The sequence below is a fragment of the Vulpes vulpes genome, chromosome X (genome assembly GCF_048418805.1).
Source record: "Vulpes vulpes isolate BD-2025 chromosome X, VulVul3, whole genome shotgun sequence".
In the NCBI taxonomy this organism is placed as follows: domain Eukaryota; kingdom Metazoa; phylum Chordata; class Mammalia; order Carnivora; family Canidae; genus Vulpes; species Vulpes vulpes.
The window spans coordinates 104,078,709-104,097,024 of NC_132796.1; the positions used below are offsets into that span (position 1 = coordinate 104,078,709).

Genomic DNA, 18,316 nt, shown 5'->3' on the forward strand with positions numbered 1-18,316 from the left:
GCCTCCGCCGAGCCCGAGGTCCCCAAGCGCAGCTGCCCCCGCGCCCCCCGCCCCGCCCCGCCCCGCCCAGGAGGCCCGGGTGGGCAGCGGCGGGCGATTAGCAGCGCCCCCCGCAAGACGCCCCGCCCCTAGGGTCCAGCACCGCCCGCCCGCGTCGGCGCTTATTGACGCCACTGGAGGCGTGTCGGCGCGACCCGCGACGTCTCGACGTGCCAACAATGGCGACTGCGTCAGCCTGAGCGGGCCTCAGTTTTCCGGCAACCTCTTGACGTTGCCGCGAGGGCCACGGGGGCCGCGGCAGCCGCGGGAGCCGCGGGGGTTGCAGGGGCTGCAGGCGACTCCGACCCGGTCGGCGGCGGGGGCGGCGGCGGCGCGCGTGCGCGCTCCCGCCACGCCCTGGGTCGAGCCGCGGCGCCGAGGCCCGGTGGAGCGAGCCAGGTGGGCGGCGGCGCGGCAGGGCTGCAGCCTGCGGCGCGCGCGCGCGCGCGGTGGGAGAGCGGGCGGAGCAGGGGGCGGCGCGGGCGCCGGTCGGCCCCGACCTCCCGGGGGCTGCTGGGGCGCCGCGGGGAGGCGTGCCGGGGGGCGGCGGGACGCGGGCCCAGTGCGACTGACCTCCCTTTCTCTGTAGCCTCCGGCTGCATCTCGGCCTCTTTGCTCGCGCGGACCCTGGCCCTTGCCTAAGTCGGCAACATGAGCGGCAACAACTTGGATGGGAACGACGAGTTTGATGAGCAGTTGCGAATGCAAGAATTGTACGGCGACGCCAAGGACGGCGACACCCAGAAAGATCCCGGTGGAGAACCCGATTCTTTCGGGCAGCAGCCGGCTGACACCCCGTACGAGTGGGACCTGGACAAGAAGGCTTGGTTCCCCAAGGTACGACGGTGGCACGGGCGCCACTGCAGAGCGGGCCCGCCTGGCCAGCCTCGCGGGGCGCCCCTTTTCCGTTTTCTTTGCTGAGGTCTTGAGTTAGAGCCCCATGGATAGTGACGTTTCTTTTTGTTGTTTCTGTTGCCGAACCGATGTTAGAGAAACGTAGATCTTTACCGAGATGTCTCGAATGTAATTTAATTCTTAAATCTCTTCTCTGCCTTATTAATTTTGTCTGTGAAGGTCATAGTTGGTTATTGCATTGGTTACTGCTTTTTATTGCAAAGAGGAAAAACACCGAGAGCAAATTTAGTAGCTGTGGGTCTCGGATAGCCAACCTCATATACCCTAGGAATTCTGATGTTTGTTTAGCTTATGTACGTTGTGCAAAATGCAGCTTCTTGGTTTTAAAAAAAAATAGCCATTTATATCCCTTTATAGATTGAACTTGGTCTGCACCTCTCTTTCCTATCAGATTTTGTCCCTAGGCATGTGTGTTCGAACCATACAACCACAGGCATGGAATATGGGTAGAAGATATCTGTGTATATTTGTGTAGAGTGCTTGGAAATTGTTAAGTATTTTATTCCAGGTTGTAAGTAAGTAACCAGTGTTACCTTGGTTCTGCAAACTTTTCAGCAAAAGTACCCTGTTAATCGAAGTCTCATGTGGGTGGGAAAAGATACCAGTAGCAATCAACTTGCAAGCTGGTAATATAAACCATGTCTCCATTGTGTAGTTTGACTGTTATTCTTAAAATTATTTGTTTCAATTTTTTATTTTCCTTTTTGTGTTTCTGTATACTTCATTCCCTTTACATTGTTGCATTTATTATTTTGCTGGTTCTGGTCATCCCAGCTCCAGAGCAGATTTGGTTTCCTGAGGACTTTTAACAATAGTCTGATAATGGATTCATTTGTGACTCTTCTCTTTTTATGTTTTTGAAACCCATAACTCTTGAAACTTTGAGTTTTAAATATTCCCCACTCCTGTATGTGCGTAACATTGACCAGAATGAAGGCAGAACTCCTATTTCTTTCTTTGTGCAACTAGGCTTTTTTTCCCCTAAAAGCCAGGAGGATAGATGATGTGAGTTGAATTTGTTCTTAGTTTGTTCTGACACTAAATGATAGTGTCATTTAATTAGTGAGAGAGTGAAAATAAGCATTTAGTTTTACAATTGTTAGCTCTATTCTCTATATACTAAATCAGTTTCATCTTGTGTGCTCTCTGCATACAGACACTCAAATATTTAATGCGTGTATACTTTTGTGTATCTCTGTAGCAAAAGAGACTGTTGTTAGGTTATTGACTGTTGGTTTTTGTTATATTGTTATCTGGTACTTCCTTTATTGTATGTACTTGTAGCCTTAGTCAAGTAGACTGTAGAGAGGTAGTGATTTATAAATGAAACAACTAGAAAATGCGCCAACACCACTTATAGTGCCAATAGTATCCTTAAGAGTTTTGTGTTGATAATCCAAATACCCGTCTTATTCTTTTGTCATTTTATGCACATTTTCTGTATAACATGACTATTCTTGCATTACACTTTATTTACTACAGCCATTATCTGCAGAAACATTTCTGTGTTCAGTTGTATAACCAAATATGCAGAAATTTATCACAATGTACACTTTTTATGGGAAGAAGTCATTTTTGAATTTCTATTTGTGTGTGTGCTGAATTTTTTGTTTAGATCACTGAAGATTTCATTGCTACATATCAGGCCAATTATGGCTTTTCTAATGAGGGGGCATCTAGCTCTACTGCAAATGTGCAAGAAGTCAGTGCTAGGACTACAGAAGAACCACCACAAAGAAAAACCCCTGAACCCAATGATCCCAAAAAGAGGGGAGAAAAGAGAAAGGCTGAACCAGGCAAGTGGATTTAGCTAGCAAAATATGAATGTAAAAATGTTAAATGTTAGCATGTGTATATATGATTACTGTTTGAAGAATTATAATAGTCTTGAAGGAATCATAAGATGAAGGATTTTTTTATTATTATTATTTAGATTTATCCATTGACTTGCACACTAACTTGTGGGCATTGGGGAGGCTATTTCAATTCTGTACCTCAGTTTCTTCCTTTGTAAAATAGAGCTGTTATTAGGGGATCATCAGAAATTCTGTTTTTTAAGGTAATTCTCTGATATTTTTTGAGTTTAATTAAATTGAACTCAAGGCAGTGTTGCCTCAGCTTGGCCATATCCAACACAGTAGATTGAAGTCAGAAGCAATTTATGCATGCAGGCCCAAAGTCAGTGCAAGGATGAGTTTTTTTAAGGTTGTATCAGAATCATTAATATCCAACATAACTAGCCATCCTTTTTCATTTTTTTAAAGATTTTATTTATTTATTCATGAGAGACAGAGAGAGGGGTTCAGAGACATAGGCAGAGGGAGAAGCACGCTCCATATAGGGAACCCAGTGTGGGACTCGATCCTGGGACCCCAGGATTACATCCTGAGCCAAAGGCAGACACTCAACTGCTGAGCCACCCAGGTGTCCCACTAGCCATCCTTTTTCAGACGAGTCTCTGAAACTAATTATGTGTCAAAAGATTCAAGTACTTTGAAATCTGGACAGTGATTTGGGTTAGTTTCTCTTGTTCTAAGGGTAAAAAAAAATTGGAAGTTTCAAGAAACTACTACATTGTCAAGATTTCATAATGTGACTCTTACCTTTCCTCGTATGTGTTTTTTTTTTTTCATTTTGATTTTTAGGATGGTTTCATGTTGAAGAAGACAGAAATACAAATGTATATGTGTCTGGTATGTATACTCTTATGTTTGTTTGTTTTAAATAGGTTCTATACCCAGCGTGGGGATTGAACTCATGACCCTGAACTCGAGTACATGTTCTACCAACTGAGCCATCCAGGAACCATCCCCCCCCCCTTCCTCTTTTAAACAAGTTTAGAGTAGAGAACATATGATTTTTACTTTTCAGCTTCTTTGGAGTCTATTTACATTTATAAGGAAAATGTTTTTTGTTTATTAAAAAAACTAAGAAAGATTAAGAGTGTGTAACTTTGTATAATATCCTTTTTGTCTGCTTTAGGTAACTTATGGCAGCTTGCCCCTACAGTGATACAAGACTTAAGCAAATATGATTTTAATGTATATTTTAATACATTAAAATGTGAAATTTCCTCAGTTCTATAGATGTGAGATTTTTTACGTACATTTAGAAAATCAAAATTATGTTCATCTGAGTTGCAGATTTCTAATTGGTAGAATGTTTAAGTAACCCTCACTGTTACTGTATGTGCCTTTATAGTTTTTTTCCCTAATGTTCTAGGTTTGCCTCCAGACATTACAGTGGATGAATTTATACAGCTCATGTCCAAGTTTGGCATCATTATGAGAGATCCTCAAACAGAAGAATTTAAGGTCAAACTTTACAAAGATAATCAAGGAAATCTTAAAGGAGATGGTCTTTGCTGTTATTTGAAGGTTAGTTATGTGGTCAAATAAGTTTCTTGTATTTCCATTTTTTTTTTTTTTTATGATAGTCACAGAGAGAGAGAGAGAGGCAGAGACACAGGCAGAGGGAGAAGCAGGCTCCATGCACCGGGAGCCCGACGTGGGATTCGATCCCGGGTCTCCAGGATCGCGCCCTGGGCCAAAGGCAGGCGCCAAACCGCTGCGCCACCCAGGGATCCCGTATTTCCATTTTTAACTCAGGAACCAAGGCTATAATTTTGTATAGATGATAACTAAGACTGAGAACTATTCAAAACAGGATGTGAAGAAAACTGAAATTTCAGATTGTGCCTGTGTGTATCGCATTTATGAGGTTATTTACTTGTTCTAGGAAAATATGTTATCAGGTCAAGTTATTATGTAAGTTATGTGACTGAAGTGCTGCTTTTGTCTTAAAAGAACTCTCACTGCAAAGAATATATACTTTAGGACTATATGCATGTATCAACTCAGAACACATTTTAAAAATCCACAAAGAAAAGAAAGCCAGTAACATTTTATTTGCCCACTGGAATGAATTAGACCAGGGTTTGGCAAACTCCAGCCCACTGCCTATTTTTGTCAAGTAAAGTTTTACTGAACGTGGCCACATTCATTCATTCATTTACTCATTTGTTTATGGCTGCTTTTGTGTTTCAGCAGTGGAGTTGAGTGGCTGCAGCACACACCACGTGACCCACAAAGCCTAAAATATTTACTAACTGTCCCTTTACTTTTTTTTTTGCTGTCCCTTTACAAAAGTTTTCTGAGTGCTGAATTAGACCATAAATGTAATGATAGCTATGCTTACTGCTTTGAAATGTATTTTGAATGCAAGAGAAGAGAGAGTGGTATTAATAGAAATTTGCAAAACTTTACGTATTCATGGTACCATAAATTGCACAGGGAAAGCTCAGTGTCAAAGGCAGTCATCATTTCTAGAACGTCTCGTACCTTAGAAGCATGTTTTATGCATTACTGCAGAATACAGAAGAAATATGCACAACAATGACATGTGCCTATGTCAGGGAAGGTGAAAATAATTACAAAGTAAAATCAGGGGCACATGGGTGGCTCAGTCGGTTAAGCATCTACTGTCGGTTTGGGTCACAATCTCCTGGGATCGAGCCCCACGTCAGGCTCCCTGCTCAGTGGGGAGTCTGCTTCTCCCTCTCCCTCTGTCCCTCCTCCCCATCTGTTCTCTCTCTCTCTCTCTCTCTCTCTCTCTCTCTCTCTCTCTCGTGTGCACTCTCAAATGAATAAATCCTTTAAAAAACAAAGTAAAATCAAAATGATTAAACAACAGTACTAATACCACAGGTGTGTTGTGAGTGTACAGCATTTCATTGAAATCAGGAAGGGGTAGGGTTAAGCCGACAGCTCTTGGGAAGACTCGTTTTGAATCTGGTTCTTGAACATAATGGAGTTACATGTGGGTATGGCCATTATAGGTAGTTATTAATTTTCAAATACAAGGAGATTTTGAAAGTTTTACTAGTTATTTTTTTTAATTTTTTAAATTTTTATTTATTTATGATAGTCACAGAGAGAGAGGCAGAGACACAGGCAGAGGGAGAAGCAGGCTCCATGCACCGGAAGCCCGACGTGGGATTCGATCCCAGGTCTCCAGGATCGCGCCCTGGGCCAAAGGCAGGCGCCAAACCGCTGCGCTACCCAGGGATCCCGAGAGTTTTACTAGTTACTAAAGGGTTATTAATCTGAACAGATTCTTAGGGAGTTTGATTCAATTTTCTAATTTTTTCAAAAGAAAAATGGAGTTCTGGGTAACTTTATAAAAAGAACAAGATTGGCCAACCAGTAAATTAAGTTCCAAAAAAATATAATTAAGGGGCACCTGGGTGGCTCAGTCAGTTGGATTGTGACCCTTGGTTTTGGCTCAGGTCATGATCTCAGGGTCCTGGGATCAAACCCCTCATCGGGCACTGCACTCAGTGTGGAGTCCTCCCTCTCCCTCTTCTTCTGCCACTTCCCCCAACACACACTCCTGAGTGCTCTTTCTCTCTCCCTTTAAAATAAATAAAATCTTTTAAAAATATGTAATTGTTCTAAGATCCATATTTGATTATGGATTCAGGTATTTTTTTGTGTTTTCCTCAGGTCTGCATAGGTCTGACAACTGCCCTTTTGTGTAGAACCCAGAATCCACAAATGTACTTAATGTACTAGCCATCATATAATCATCTTCGTTTAATATCGCAGACCTACATTTTAATTGGTGAACAAAAAAATTAACGGCTGGCTGTTATTCCCAGTTCCTTGAGTCATGTAGTCTTTTAAGTAGTAGTACTTGAGAATTTTAAAACTGTACTGTAGGGATGCCTGGGTGGCTCAGTAGTTGAGCGTCTGCCTTCAGCTCAGGGCGTGGTCCCAGAGTCCCAGGATCAAGTCCTGCATTGGGCTCCCTACATGGAGCCTGCTTCTTCCTCTGCCTATGTCTCTGCCTCTGTGTGTGTGTGTGTCTCTCATGAATAAATAAATACATTTTTATAAATAAATAAATAAATAAACTGTACCTTAAAAGTCACACGAGTCCATTTGCCTCATTGAGAAATCGAGACTCCCAAGAGGTAATACTCCTATTCCAATAATAATGCAGTTTAAGTACCTTCTACATGCCAGTCCCTATCCTTTATGTGCGCTTTCATTTGATTTTGTCAAGAACCCTGCAAAGAAGGCATTTTTCTTCCCATTTTACAGATAAAGAAATTGAATAACTTGCCCAAGTTCACAAAACTGGTTGAGGACAGCTGTGTCTAGAGTGCAGGTTTCCTGATAAGGCAGCCTAGAGTTCTTTATCTCAAAGGAGGTAGTTGTGATGAAATCTTTATTGTCCATATAGTTATTGTTTGTCTAAAAAACCTCCCCAAGTTTCATTTCAGCATGGAAATTCTATCTCATTTTACCTTTTTATAAAGAGGGAATCTGTGGATCTCGCATTAAAGCTTCTGGACGAAGATGAAATTAGAGGCTACAAATTGCATGTCGAAGTGGCCAAGTTTCAACTGAAGGGAGAATATGATGCCTCAAAGAAGAAGAAGAAGTGCAAAGACTACAAGAAAAAGCTGTCTCTGCAACAGAAGTTTGTATTGTTTTTCCCTTTTTGAATGATTTCATTTACATATCCTGGACTATGTTTTGGGTGTAGCTCCTTAGTTGTGTTCCATCAAATGTATGCAGAAGTTATTTTCAAAGAATTTCTTTAGATCATCAGAAACCTTCAGTCATCTCTACTGCAGGATGATCTGGCAGTGGCAGCATGTCTATTTCCTGGAGTGTTAATTTGTAATACAACCTGGGCTTCAGTGAGATGAGAAGGCCATCTCTGGAAGAAGTTGAACATGAAGTTAAATAAAATAGTTGAGGCTTGTTTACCAGAGCCATTAGTTCATTTCTAATGTGAATTGACATCAGCTACGCCAGGAGCTAAGGCGTCTGTGTAGGCTCATTAGTAGGAGTTAGAAACAGCATCTTTTATGACTGTATTTGGTGGGGTTGTACACGGTGTGTACAGTAAACATCATCAAATGTCTACTAATCCATTCATGTCAATGGGTTTTTTTTGAAATATGCTGGTTTTAAGAAGTTGGCTGAAATGATAAGTATTTTCTTCTATCACAGTGAGTTCCAATAACACTTCTAACACTGCACTCAACTTAATGATAACAGTGCTGATAAAGGAGTTGAGTTGTGATATCCTATAGTTTTTACAGGAATAGGCTAGATACCTACCAATTTTATAAACACCTAGCAATAAAATTTTTGGTTATGTAACAGAGTAGTTTTACATATTTCAATGTAGTTTGGTCTTTATAATCATAAAATGCCTCAAAACCAATACAATTAGAATGTATTTTTTGCCCTCAAAGTGTAGGCATAGATACCAGATAGTCATAAATATTAAATAATTGGCTCTTTACAGGAATCTTACTGGAACATTTGTAACCGGACAGCAGCCCTGAAAAAAGATACATTCTGGGGATTTCAGACACTGGGTCCATCTTTCACCTGCCCATTAGTTTTACTTCCGAAAGTTCTCCAGAAATACATATTGCTGTTTGAGAATCGAATAATTAGCATCACTAAATACTCAATAAAGGTTGATTGTAACAACTCCTTTTTTTCTGTCCTGCAAGTATGAAACAAAATTCAGTTTCTTGTTCCTGCTTTATTGCATTAGGCAGTTGGACTGGAGACCTGAGAGAAGAGCTGGCCCATCTCGAATGCGCCACGAGCGAGTTGTCATCATCAAAAATATGTTTCATCCGATGGATTTTGAGGTAGGAGGTGATATTCCCACTGATGGAAACACTGATGTGTTTTCTTTCATGGGAGTCCCAAGCTTGCTTCACCCCATGTTTTCACATGTCACATGCTACCCCTCCATGTAGTTGTCAAGGTAGGAAAATAGAGCTAAGAGTACATCAAAGTGTTTAAATTTTCCCACATTCAGCCTAGGGTTCTTTTAGTTGTCCCCCAGGGAACACTGCTTAACACCCACACTGCGGCTGTAAACAGCAGCTACTTTGGGAAATCATTAAAAATATAATCACTGAAAGATTTCTGGGCGCTGCTTATGGATTTTGAGTACATTTCAACAAGCACAGGCTGGTTTGGGCGGGGAGTCATTTTACACTTGGCAAATGAGAATTTCACTTTGGTACCACAAATTTGATCCTCAGAACAAAAAAACCCTCAGGTTAATGAAATACAGCTCCTGGTGTTTAAATACTAAAGGTGGTTTTTCAAGACCTGTTGTTCATACAATGCTTTTGTGGCTATTGGGGGACTTTATAAATATTTAGTGTCCAGGTAAAATTCTAAGAACAGCAAACAAAAGTGAACAGAGGAAAGAAGAGCTGGACAGGTGCAAGAAGTGTGCAAGGTATAGCTTGCCGCCAGGGCACCTTGTGCTGGTCTGCCTCTTGTCCTTGGGGCTAGTCTTTTATCCAAACCACAGACGGCACTTGTGCAGCATTAGGTCTTTCTCCTCTCCCTGGAATCTGAAATTAATGACAACCAGTTACACACAAGATAGATAATGACCACAAGTCAGTATAAGTAAACATAAAAATAACAAGTCACACAACAACAAAAAAGGTTCATAATGTGAAACTCCAGATTTACAAATGATCTAGGTGCAACCAAAGACCTTTCTTACTCCTGTGCATTGAAACAGTGAGCATGGCAGTTTCACTGTAGCCCCCTTGGAGAGGACCCCCACATGGTCTGTTGAGCTCCAGCCCAGCCCAGAGTCATGTGGTAGAGTTTGCTGTGCACCCATATGGTCTGTGCATCTTTTGAGATCACTGGGGAGATACATGTGGTCAATTTGTAACATTTGATGTTTCTACTGAGTAGAATCCTGACTCATCTTGAAACACTTTTTGAAACCCTTCCCCTGCCAAATAGAGATTTGAAAGGAATTTAGATGGACCCCAGGGTATCCTATCTATTAGGTATGGCTCCTGATTTCTTAGAGTTCATCTCATTTAAATATTAAATGGCTTTTTAAAATTACATGACCTATTAATGTCTATGACTTAATGTCCTTGGTTTGATGCATGCATTCCATATTCTTAACACTTGAATGTGAATATTAATGCAAACTTAATTCAAATTATCTGGAACCTCTGTGAGTAGAAGTCTGTTGTGTAATTACATCTGTTTTTGTGTTTTGCTCCCTGCCTTGCTCATTGAGCCACCTAATTTGAATCTGGCCATCACATTGTGCAGACTTAGTTTCTCCTAGCTTAATGAGTATTCTTTCCTCCAGAAAGCCACATCTAATTTACTTTGACCCCTACAAATTCCCTCCAGTGGATAGTTTTAAAGATAGACATTTCATGCTTGTAAATTCTTTGTTCTTTTTTCAAACACTCCCACTGGTTTAGTGTAAACCTTACTTTGAGTTATAGTAAGTCTTTAAATTACCCTGTTTAGAGCCAAAGTCATCTTAGACTTTCATTTTCATTTATGCTGGTTTGAAAAACTATTCATAACATTTATTATTATCTGGAATAATTGGATGTCCTCTACTAGAATGTGAGCTCCATGAGAGTCAGGGCTCTGCCTCCCTTGTGTGCTATAATATTTCCAGTGGTTAGAATTCTGCCTGGCATCCAGTAGACCCTCAATATGTATTTATTTTACAGACCCTCAATATTTATATGAAGAAAAAGTGAAAGAGTGATTGAATGAGAGCCCTGTTACTCACAAGGCAGAGTCTTTTGCTTCACTCCATGGATAAAACATTTTCTTTTGAGCATCTTTGCAAATGAAGGAAAATGTTCTTTTCAGACACTGTGCCACAGAAGCTGAGAGAGCAGGGACAGGCTTCAGTGCTCACAGATGGAAAAACTCTTGAGTGCTGTCCTTGTTCGCCTACCTGCCTGCTCTTGTGTGGCCTGCCAGCTTGATAAGAGTCTGTAGAGGATCTTGTTCTTTGGTGGTTTTTTTTTTTTTTTAGGATTTATTTATTTTAGATCAGAGAGAACAGCAAGCAGGGGGAGGGCAGAGGGAGAGGGAGAAAAAGAATAGAGGGATCTTGTCTTTTGTTCTGGGTCTCTATGGGCTTGAACTTCAAAGTGTATCAGTATAAATCTGTCCAACATAGTAGACTGTCCAATAGGGTCGACTCTAGCCACATGTGCTTATTTAAATTTAACTGAAATAGAAGAAAATTAGAAATGAAATTCTTTAGTTGGACCAGCCACGTGTGGCTAGCAGCCTCCGTTTTGGATAATGCAGATACTCATTTGTCACCACAGGAAGTCCTGTTGGACACTGCTGGTGTAGACACTGTATGGCTTGTCATAGAGGTGTGCAGCAGGAGAACATGCTATTGGGCATTTTGGAGAGAGTATTTGATTTGACTAAAGATTCCATGTGAATCTAAAGAATAGTCATCAGCACTGAGCTTTGTTGTGGGAAACAAAAACTGATGGTCAGGTTTCCTGGGGTGTCAGAATGAAATCAGATTCGGGGGGCGGGGGATATATTTTTATTCCAAATAGTTGACCAGTGTGAGAAGCAAAATACCTAAAAATACTCTTTGGTATCAGGGTGAACAAATGTGAAGGCTAATATTTTTCATGTAACTTCAGAGGGTTTTCAGTATTTAATTCAACACCTTACTTAAAAATGCATGCTTGGGGATGCCTCGCTGGCTCAGTCAGAAGAGTGTGTGACTCTTGATCTCGGGCTTGTGGGCTCAAGCCCCACGTGGGGTATAGAGATTACTAAAAAAATCAAACATTGAACTTTAAAAAATAAACGGCATGCCTGGCAAATTTGCATCCTAGGAGATGAAGAACCAAAACTGTGATGCCAGTGCGTTAGGTTTCTCATTGCATACACAGAACTGGCCAACAGCAAAACAACTGAATGTGAGCCACATGTGTAGTTACAATTTTACCAGGAGCTATGGTTAAACTATAACATGAAATGGGGGAAATTAATTTTAATAATGAACTTTATTTAACCCAGTATATCCAAAATATTCTTAATTTCAACATGCGATATAAAAATATTCATGAGTTACATTGTTGTTTCTTCCCCCTTGGTACTAAATCTTCAAAATCTGGTGTTCATGCCATACTTGGAACACACCTCAATTGGGACTAGCCACATTTTAAGTGCTCTGTAGCCACATGTGGTTAGTGGCCACCGTCATGGCCAGTGTAAGTTTAGATTGGAAAGGAATGAGAAACATGATTTATTTCTTCCTGGGAAAACAAAACACCACCCTGGCAAAAAAAAAGAAAAAAAAAAAAACTAAGTGTTGAACAGGAGGTTTCAACTCATCTGTCTGATTTTCGTCTCAAGTCTGTTGCTTGCAAAGTGTTGTGTTTAGAAACTTTCCATTCTTAATTATGTTAAAGAGTTTTCCAGAGGAGGGGACTGTTATATTTACGCTTCAGGCCACTATACAGCAGTGAGGCTAGATTAGGTTTTCAAGCTGGTATAAATGAAAACAGAAATGTACAAAGATTTTGGCTAAAATCTGACATCCTTGTAGGAAAAGCACTGAGACTTTGGTACAAAAATAGAGTGGTTCTCCCCCTCCCCCACAATGGAATCACACTTAAATTTGTTGAATATTTTGTGACAGTTTTGTGTGGTTTTACTATAATCCTGATTTCCCTTGGTGAATAAAGTTTTGAGGTATTGTCAATTGTTTATCTCGAAGAAGCTTTTTATTGACTGCTCACCATGTGGAAACACCGGTGCTGGGTTCTGTGAGGCATATGAAACTCATTCAAACAAGATTCCCGCCTTTAGAAAGCATGTAGTCCAGTAGGAGCCAACCATGCACACATCCCTATAGGCCACCATATGACTTTCATGCTCTGGTTCCTATTCCTCTTAGGGCTGACAAATCTATCTAAAACAAACAGCATCTTCTCTAAAATGAGATTTTGTAAGTGGGGGAAATCCAGAGTGCTGCCAGCTGTGCCTTTAGAAGGCTCATTTGTAGGGTATTCTTTTATTTTAAAGTTGATATCAGTAACTATCAGTTCTTTATTTTTGCTTTCTGAGAGAACTTTAGGAGGGAAAAGACACTTCTTTTTTGTTCTTTGCAGTTCTTCTTTAGTTGGTGAGGAAAATAAAAACCCGTGAGCAAGATGAAGTTAAGTGTTTCTTAAAAAGCATAAGTCTACTTCAGTAGAAGTTCATATATAGGATGTTTCATTTATATGTTTATGTAGTTAAAATTCAAGTGGATAATGTAACATTTTTTGAGCCCTTTCCATGTACTGGGACTTGAGGAAAGGTTTGTTAATTCCTATTGGTAATCTTAAATGCTTTTGTTGTGGGGTAGATAGTCCACTTGAACTCAAGACCACCAGAAGCAGCAGTTCTTGAGTGCTCTTAATAGACTTATAGTTGTAAGAAAGCAACAGCTAAGAATCTATTTTTTTAAAGATTTTATTTGAGAGAGAGAGCATACACACACACACACACACACACACACACACACACGTGCGCGTGCACGCAAGCCAGGACAGAGTGGGGGAGGGAGGGGGGAAGGGAAGTGGCAGAGGAAGAAGGAGAAGCAGACTCCCTGCTGAGCAGGGAGCCCTATGTGGGGTTCCATCCCAGGACTTCAGGATCATGACCTGAGCTGAAAGTGGACGCTTAACCTACTGAGCCCCCCAGACACCCTAAGAATGTATTTTCTCGTGTGCTTATTAACAGTGCTTTATTTGTGTGGTTCTGGTGTGATGTGGTAGGAGACAAGATGAACAGGCACCCTTATAAGGGAGGTTTACCCTGTAAGTTAAAATAGAATCTTGGAAGCACAAAGAACTATCTTAGAACACTTAGTCAATGAAAGGGCTATCTCTCTCTGCATGACAGCATTTCTGTAAATAGGCATCTATGCAAAACCCAAAGCAGAAGGCTCTGGTCAGTACACTCATGATGCCCGTGCAGGACAGAGGAATGAGCAGTGTCTGATTGCATATATGTCAGAGGACTTTTCCTGCCTGTACAGCTGCTGTTATTGGGGATTCCCGGTCCTCCTTCCCTGCTTTCCTTCCCCCTCTGCTCCAGCACAGTCCTACTGCTGCCCGCCATTCTCAGCCCTTTCCTCAAGCTGAAAGCAGGGCTGCCCTGTAGCAGTGACTGCAGTCTTGGTGATCTAACTTTAATCCGTTTTGACTTTTTAAGATTTTGTAGGCCTCAGACAAGACTACTTTTAAGTAAAACTTTTTTCGATATGTTGGCTTGTCAAAGCAAGAAATGTGATTTCTCAGGGTTTGTATTTAAAGGGGGCAAACCTGTTTTAATCATGTGTATGTTTGCAGGATGATCCATTGGTGCTGAATGAAATCAGAGAAGACCTTCGAGTAGAGTGTTCAAAGTTTGGACAAATTAGGAAGCTTCTTCTCTTTGATGTAAGTTCGTGGCTTAGACAAATGATTCCTAAAGCCAAGCATTCTTTCCCTTTGAGAAGTTATTCCCAGAGGTCAGTATGCCCCAAATTTTGGATTGATGTTTTTCTATAGTAGGGCTGCTATCTAGTAGTAGTCATCTGTCAACAGTAGTTAGATGAACATGGATTGTAAGTCAGGGCTTGCTAGACTTGGTATGCCTTGGTGATTTCCCTTTATTACTCTAGAGTGTGTGATCAGATGAAAGGAGTACAAGAAAGACGTGTGAGACAGACGTGTGAGATCTTGTGGTTCCCTATTTGCCCCCATTTACCCCTCTTGGTGAATTATTCTCCTCCTCCATATTTGAAGAATAATCAAACAAAATATTCTTCTCTGTGTTCCCCTTCTTACTCTGTTACTTCCTAGATTGACACATACTAAAAGGTTCGCCATTTATTGATTGCATACGGGCTACTTTACATGTTACCTCATTTAGTTCTCATGATCTTTTGAGGTAGGTGGGTACTATTCTACCCATTTTACAGATGAGGAAGCTGGGAGTTTAGAGATTGAGTGAGCACCTTGCTCAAGGTCATTTAGCTGCTAAGTGGTAGAAGCATTTCCAAGGACATCATGCTTGGTTCTTGATAGACAAGATTAAGCTAAAGAAGCAGCTAGCTTTGGGGTGCCTGGGTGGCTCATTTGGTTAAGTGACTGCCTTCGCTTGGGTCATGATTCCAGGGTCCTGGGATCGAGCCCTGCTTCGGCCTCCCCGCTCAGTGGGAAGTCTGCTTTTCCCTCTGCCCCTTCCCCAGCTCGTGCTTTCTCTCGCTATCTCTCTCTCTCTCTCTCAAATAAATAAAATCTTTTTTTTTTTAAAGAAGCAGCTAGCTTCAAGTCACTGGCTGGAGTAAAAAGGAAGAATGGCTTCATACATAAAATCTTGAAGCTTAAGTTATCAAAGAACTCCACTACATACTTATTTTGTCAAATGTGTATGATTTATTTTTAGTTTTATCATTCATTGCTGCTCTTTCTTCCCTTTCTAGAGACACCCCGATGGTGTGGCCTCTGTGTCCTTCAGGGATCCCGAGGAAGCTGACTATTGTATACAAACTCTTGATGGGAGGTGGTTTGGTGGCCGTCAAATCACTGCCCAGGCGTGGGATGGGACTACAGATTATCAGGTAAATTCTGCAACTATCAAGGGCACATAAATTGTAACATTACCAACAAATGCTGATCTAGTGGTCCTTCAGATAAGTTTTGGGCTCAGTTTAATCTGTTTAATGTAACAGTTCTTCTAAATAATACTTTGCATCCAGAGCATAGAAAGAAAAATGTTTTAGTCTTTCAGTTTATAAGCCTGAAATTTTGAGGTGTGCTCAGAATAGTGGTAAGTAAAGGATGGAGAGCATTCAAGTATTAACTTTTTCTTTGATTTCTTAATTTAAAAATGCTGCAGGACTGTGGTGTTGGGCTTTTGTTTAAATGATTTTAAGCTCAACTCCCGTTAATCAAGATATAAAATTTTGAAAACTGAATATAGGGAAATGCTCTGATTTCCTAAGAAGAGATGCTGTATGAAATCAGGGTATTTGTGTCAGTATCAGAAGTGTGCAGAGAAGTTGTTATTTATTTTTGCCTAAAACTCATTTTAATGGCAATTCCCCTTTCTCCACAGGTGGAAGAGACCACAAGAGAAAGGGAGGAAAGGCTGAGAGGATGGGAGGCTTTCCTTAATGCTCCCGAGGCTAACAGAAGCCTTCGGCGTTCAAATTCCATCTGTGCTTCGGAAAGGGCGGGGCCTTCTAGGGTAAGGCATTTTTCAGAGCGCCCTAGCACATCGAAAATGAATGCACAAGAGGCCACAAGGGAAATGGCATTTGAAGAACCCATCGATGAAAAGAAGTTTGAAAAAACCGAAGATGGGGGAGAATTTGAAGGAGATGCTTTGGAAAAAGATGCCAAAGAAAGTGGTCCCGAGAAAGAGGCTGAGGAAGGCTGCCCCCAAAAAGAATCTGAAGAAGGCTCCCTCAAAACAGAGTCTGAGGAAGGCTGCCCCAAGAGGGAGCGTGAGGAAGACTACCCAGAGAGAGAGTCTGGAGAAGGCAGTCCTGAAAAAGAGTTTGAAGAGGGTGGTCCTAAAGCAGAGTCTAAAGAGAATGGCCCCGAACAAGAATCCAAAAAGAAGAGGCTCAAAAATGATTATGAAGAGAACGGTCTTGAAAAGGATTCTGACCAAGATGGCCCCAGCAAGGAGTGTGAAGAGGAGGAGAGCCCTCAAAAGGAGTCTGAAGAAGAGGACTCAGAAAGGGAATCCGAAGAAGACTTCTCTGAAAAGCAGTTTGAAGACGGCTCTGAGAAAGAATTTGAAGAAAATGGCCTCGAGAAGGATTTTGATGAGGATGCCTCTGACAAGGAGTTCGGTGAGAACATTCTCGACAGGGAGTTTGAAGACAATGACTCTGACAAATCAGAATTTGGAGATAGCAGCTCTGAGAGAGTGTTTGAGGAGGAAGTCTCTGAGAGGGAGTTTGACGAAGAGTCTGATGACAAGGAAGAAGGGGAAGACACCTACGAAAAGGTGTTTGATGACGAGTCAGACGAAAGAGAGGATGAAGACTACGCAGATGAAAAAGGGCTTGAAGACGTTGATGAGAAGATGTTCGAAGACTCGGATGACAAAGAAGATGAGGAAGGAGTAGAGATAAAGGAAGGTGAGGACGTGGATGATAAGATGTTTGAAGAGGATGATTCCAACGGGAAGCTGTTTGATGATGACGATGAGGATTCCAGTGAGAAGCTGTTTGACGACTCTGATGAGAGAGGGACAGTGAGGGGTGTGGGCAACGTGAAGGAGGAAGGGCCCCTGTCCACAGGCAGCAGCTTTGTCCTCAGTAGCGACGACGATGTCGATGATGACATTTAATCCCTTAAACTTGCTTTGTAGGGAGCTTCCTCCATCCGCATTCTGCCCGCGCTCCAGGGTAATTGCTAGTAGTGTTACATGAACGTGTGCCTAGTGGTAGGATGCCAGCAGAGTAATGCATTGAAGTTTTCACTGTCACCTGTACTTAATGATTTTAAATCTGTGTTAATTGGCTGTTCAGGTAAAACTTCATAGTATAATGCAAGTCAGCTGGATACTTGTCCTTTGTCCAATTTGTTAAGTGCATGCAGAATAATATTTTTTAAAGTATTCTGATTGAAGTTTGTGATATTAAAAAATAAAAATAAGTTGTTAATATGCTGAAACTGAAGAATTGGACTTGGCGTTACATTGCATTTGAAATTCTTGCTGTTGCTTCATTCATACTCAAGTGTGGTGTTTGTGAGGACTTGAAAAAGCCTTTTAGGAGTCTTCTTGCTCCCCACCGCCCTTAGCACTTAACATCCCCATTTCCCCTCCCTAACCCAGAACATGTTACTAAACTTATAAAGTAAATAACACTCTGGAGTTTTTCCCTGCCTAGTCCTTGCAAGTTACTTTCATTTGTTTTCTTTTCCACCCTCTGTCCCTGTGGAAACTGACTCTGAAATGTGCGAAAGTGAACTTCCTGAAGTCCCGGCTTTCGTTTTTGGAAATATGGAGATGAGAATTCTCCTATGTACTGCTTGGGTACCTTTTTAGAAGCTGATTGAAATCATTGGAGCTTTCCCCAGAAAGATGTAAGCACACACTACACAGCTTTTTTTGTATACACTTCCCAGAGGTTCATGGATCCCTAGAGTTGAAGATCTATTGTGTCCTGCATACTTCGATTTTTTGTTCTAGATTCATGATGCCTAGTACTGTGCTGAGTTGTGTAGTCCGAATAAAAATTGGAGTCTTTCTTGATTGTGCTTTCCAAATTGAGTATTGGTGAAATGACTTCTGATGTAGAATTAAGAAGTAACTCTCGTGAATTAGAAGCATTAAAATAAACTGCATTGGTGCTTTTTCATTATACCGTCTGTAAGTGTAATCATTAACCCTCTTCAGACCAAAAAAAAAAAAAAAAGTGTTCTTATATTTCACGCCAAAGCTGAGAATTTTGTGGTCGCTGGGATTTCTTAAAATCTCAGGATTTTCAC

At 41.2% G+C, this 18,316-nt stretch overlaps 1 protein-coding gene across 2 annotated transcripts; it reads left to right on the forward strand.

The window, feature by feature from the left end:
* The first annotated feature begins 196 nt into the window (after positions 1-196).
* Positions 197-18,189, forward strand: HTATSF1 (HIV-1 Tat specific factor 1). 2 transcript variants are annotated; one of them, XM_072744164.1, is made up of 10 exons: positions 202-438; positions 629-876; positions 2,570-2,750; positions 3,600-3,647; positions 4,177-4,331; positions 7,277-7,440; positions 8,539-8,638; positions 14,171-14,260; positions 15,289-15,426; positions 15,924-18,189. In XM_072744164.1, exons 2-10 carry the CDS (start codon positions 691-693, stop codon positions 17,169-17,171), a joined length of 2,310 nt encoding a protein of 769 aa, XP_072600265.1. In that variant the 5' UTR covers positions 202-438; positions 629-690; the 3' UTR covers positions 17,172-18,189. The 2 variants fall into 2 exon arrangements, with proteins under 2 accessions (XP_072600266.1, XP_072600265.1); XM_072744165.1 differs by lacking the exon at positions 14,171-14,260 and having other exon boundaries at positions 197-438.
* The last annotated feature ends 127 nt before the right edge of the window (positions 18,190-18,316 follow it).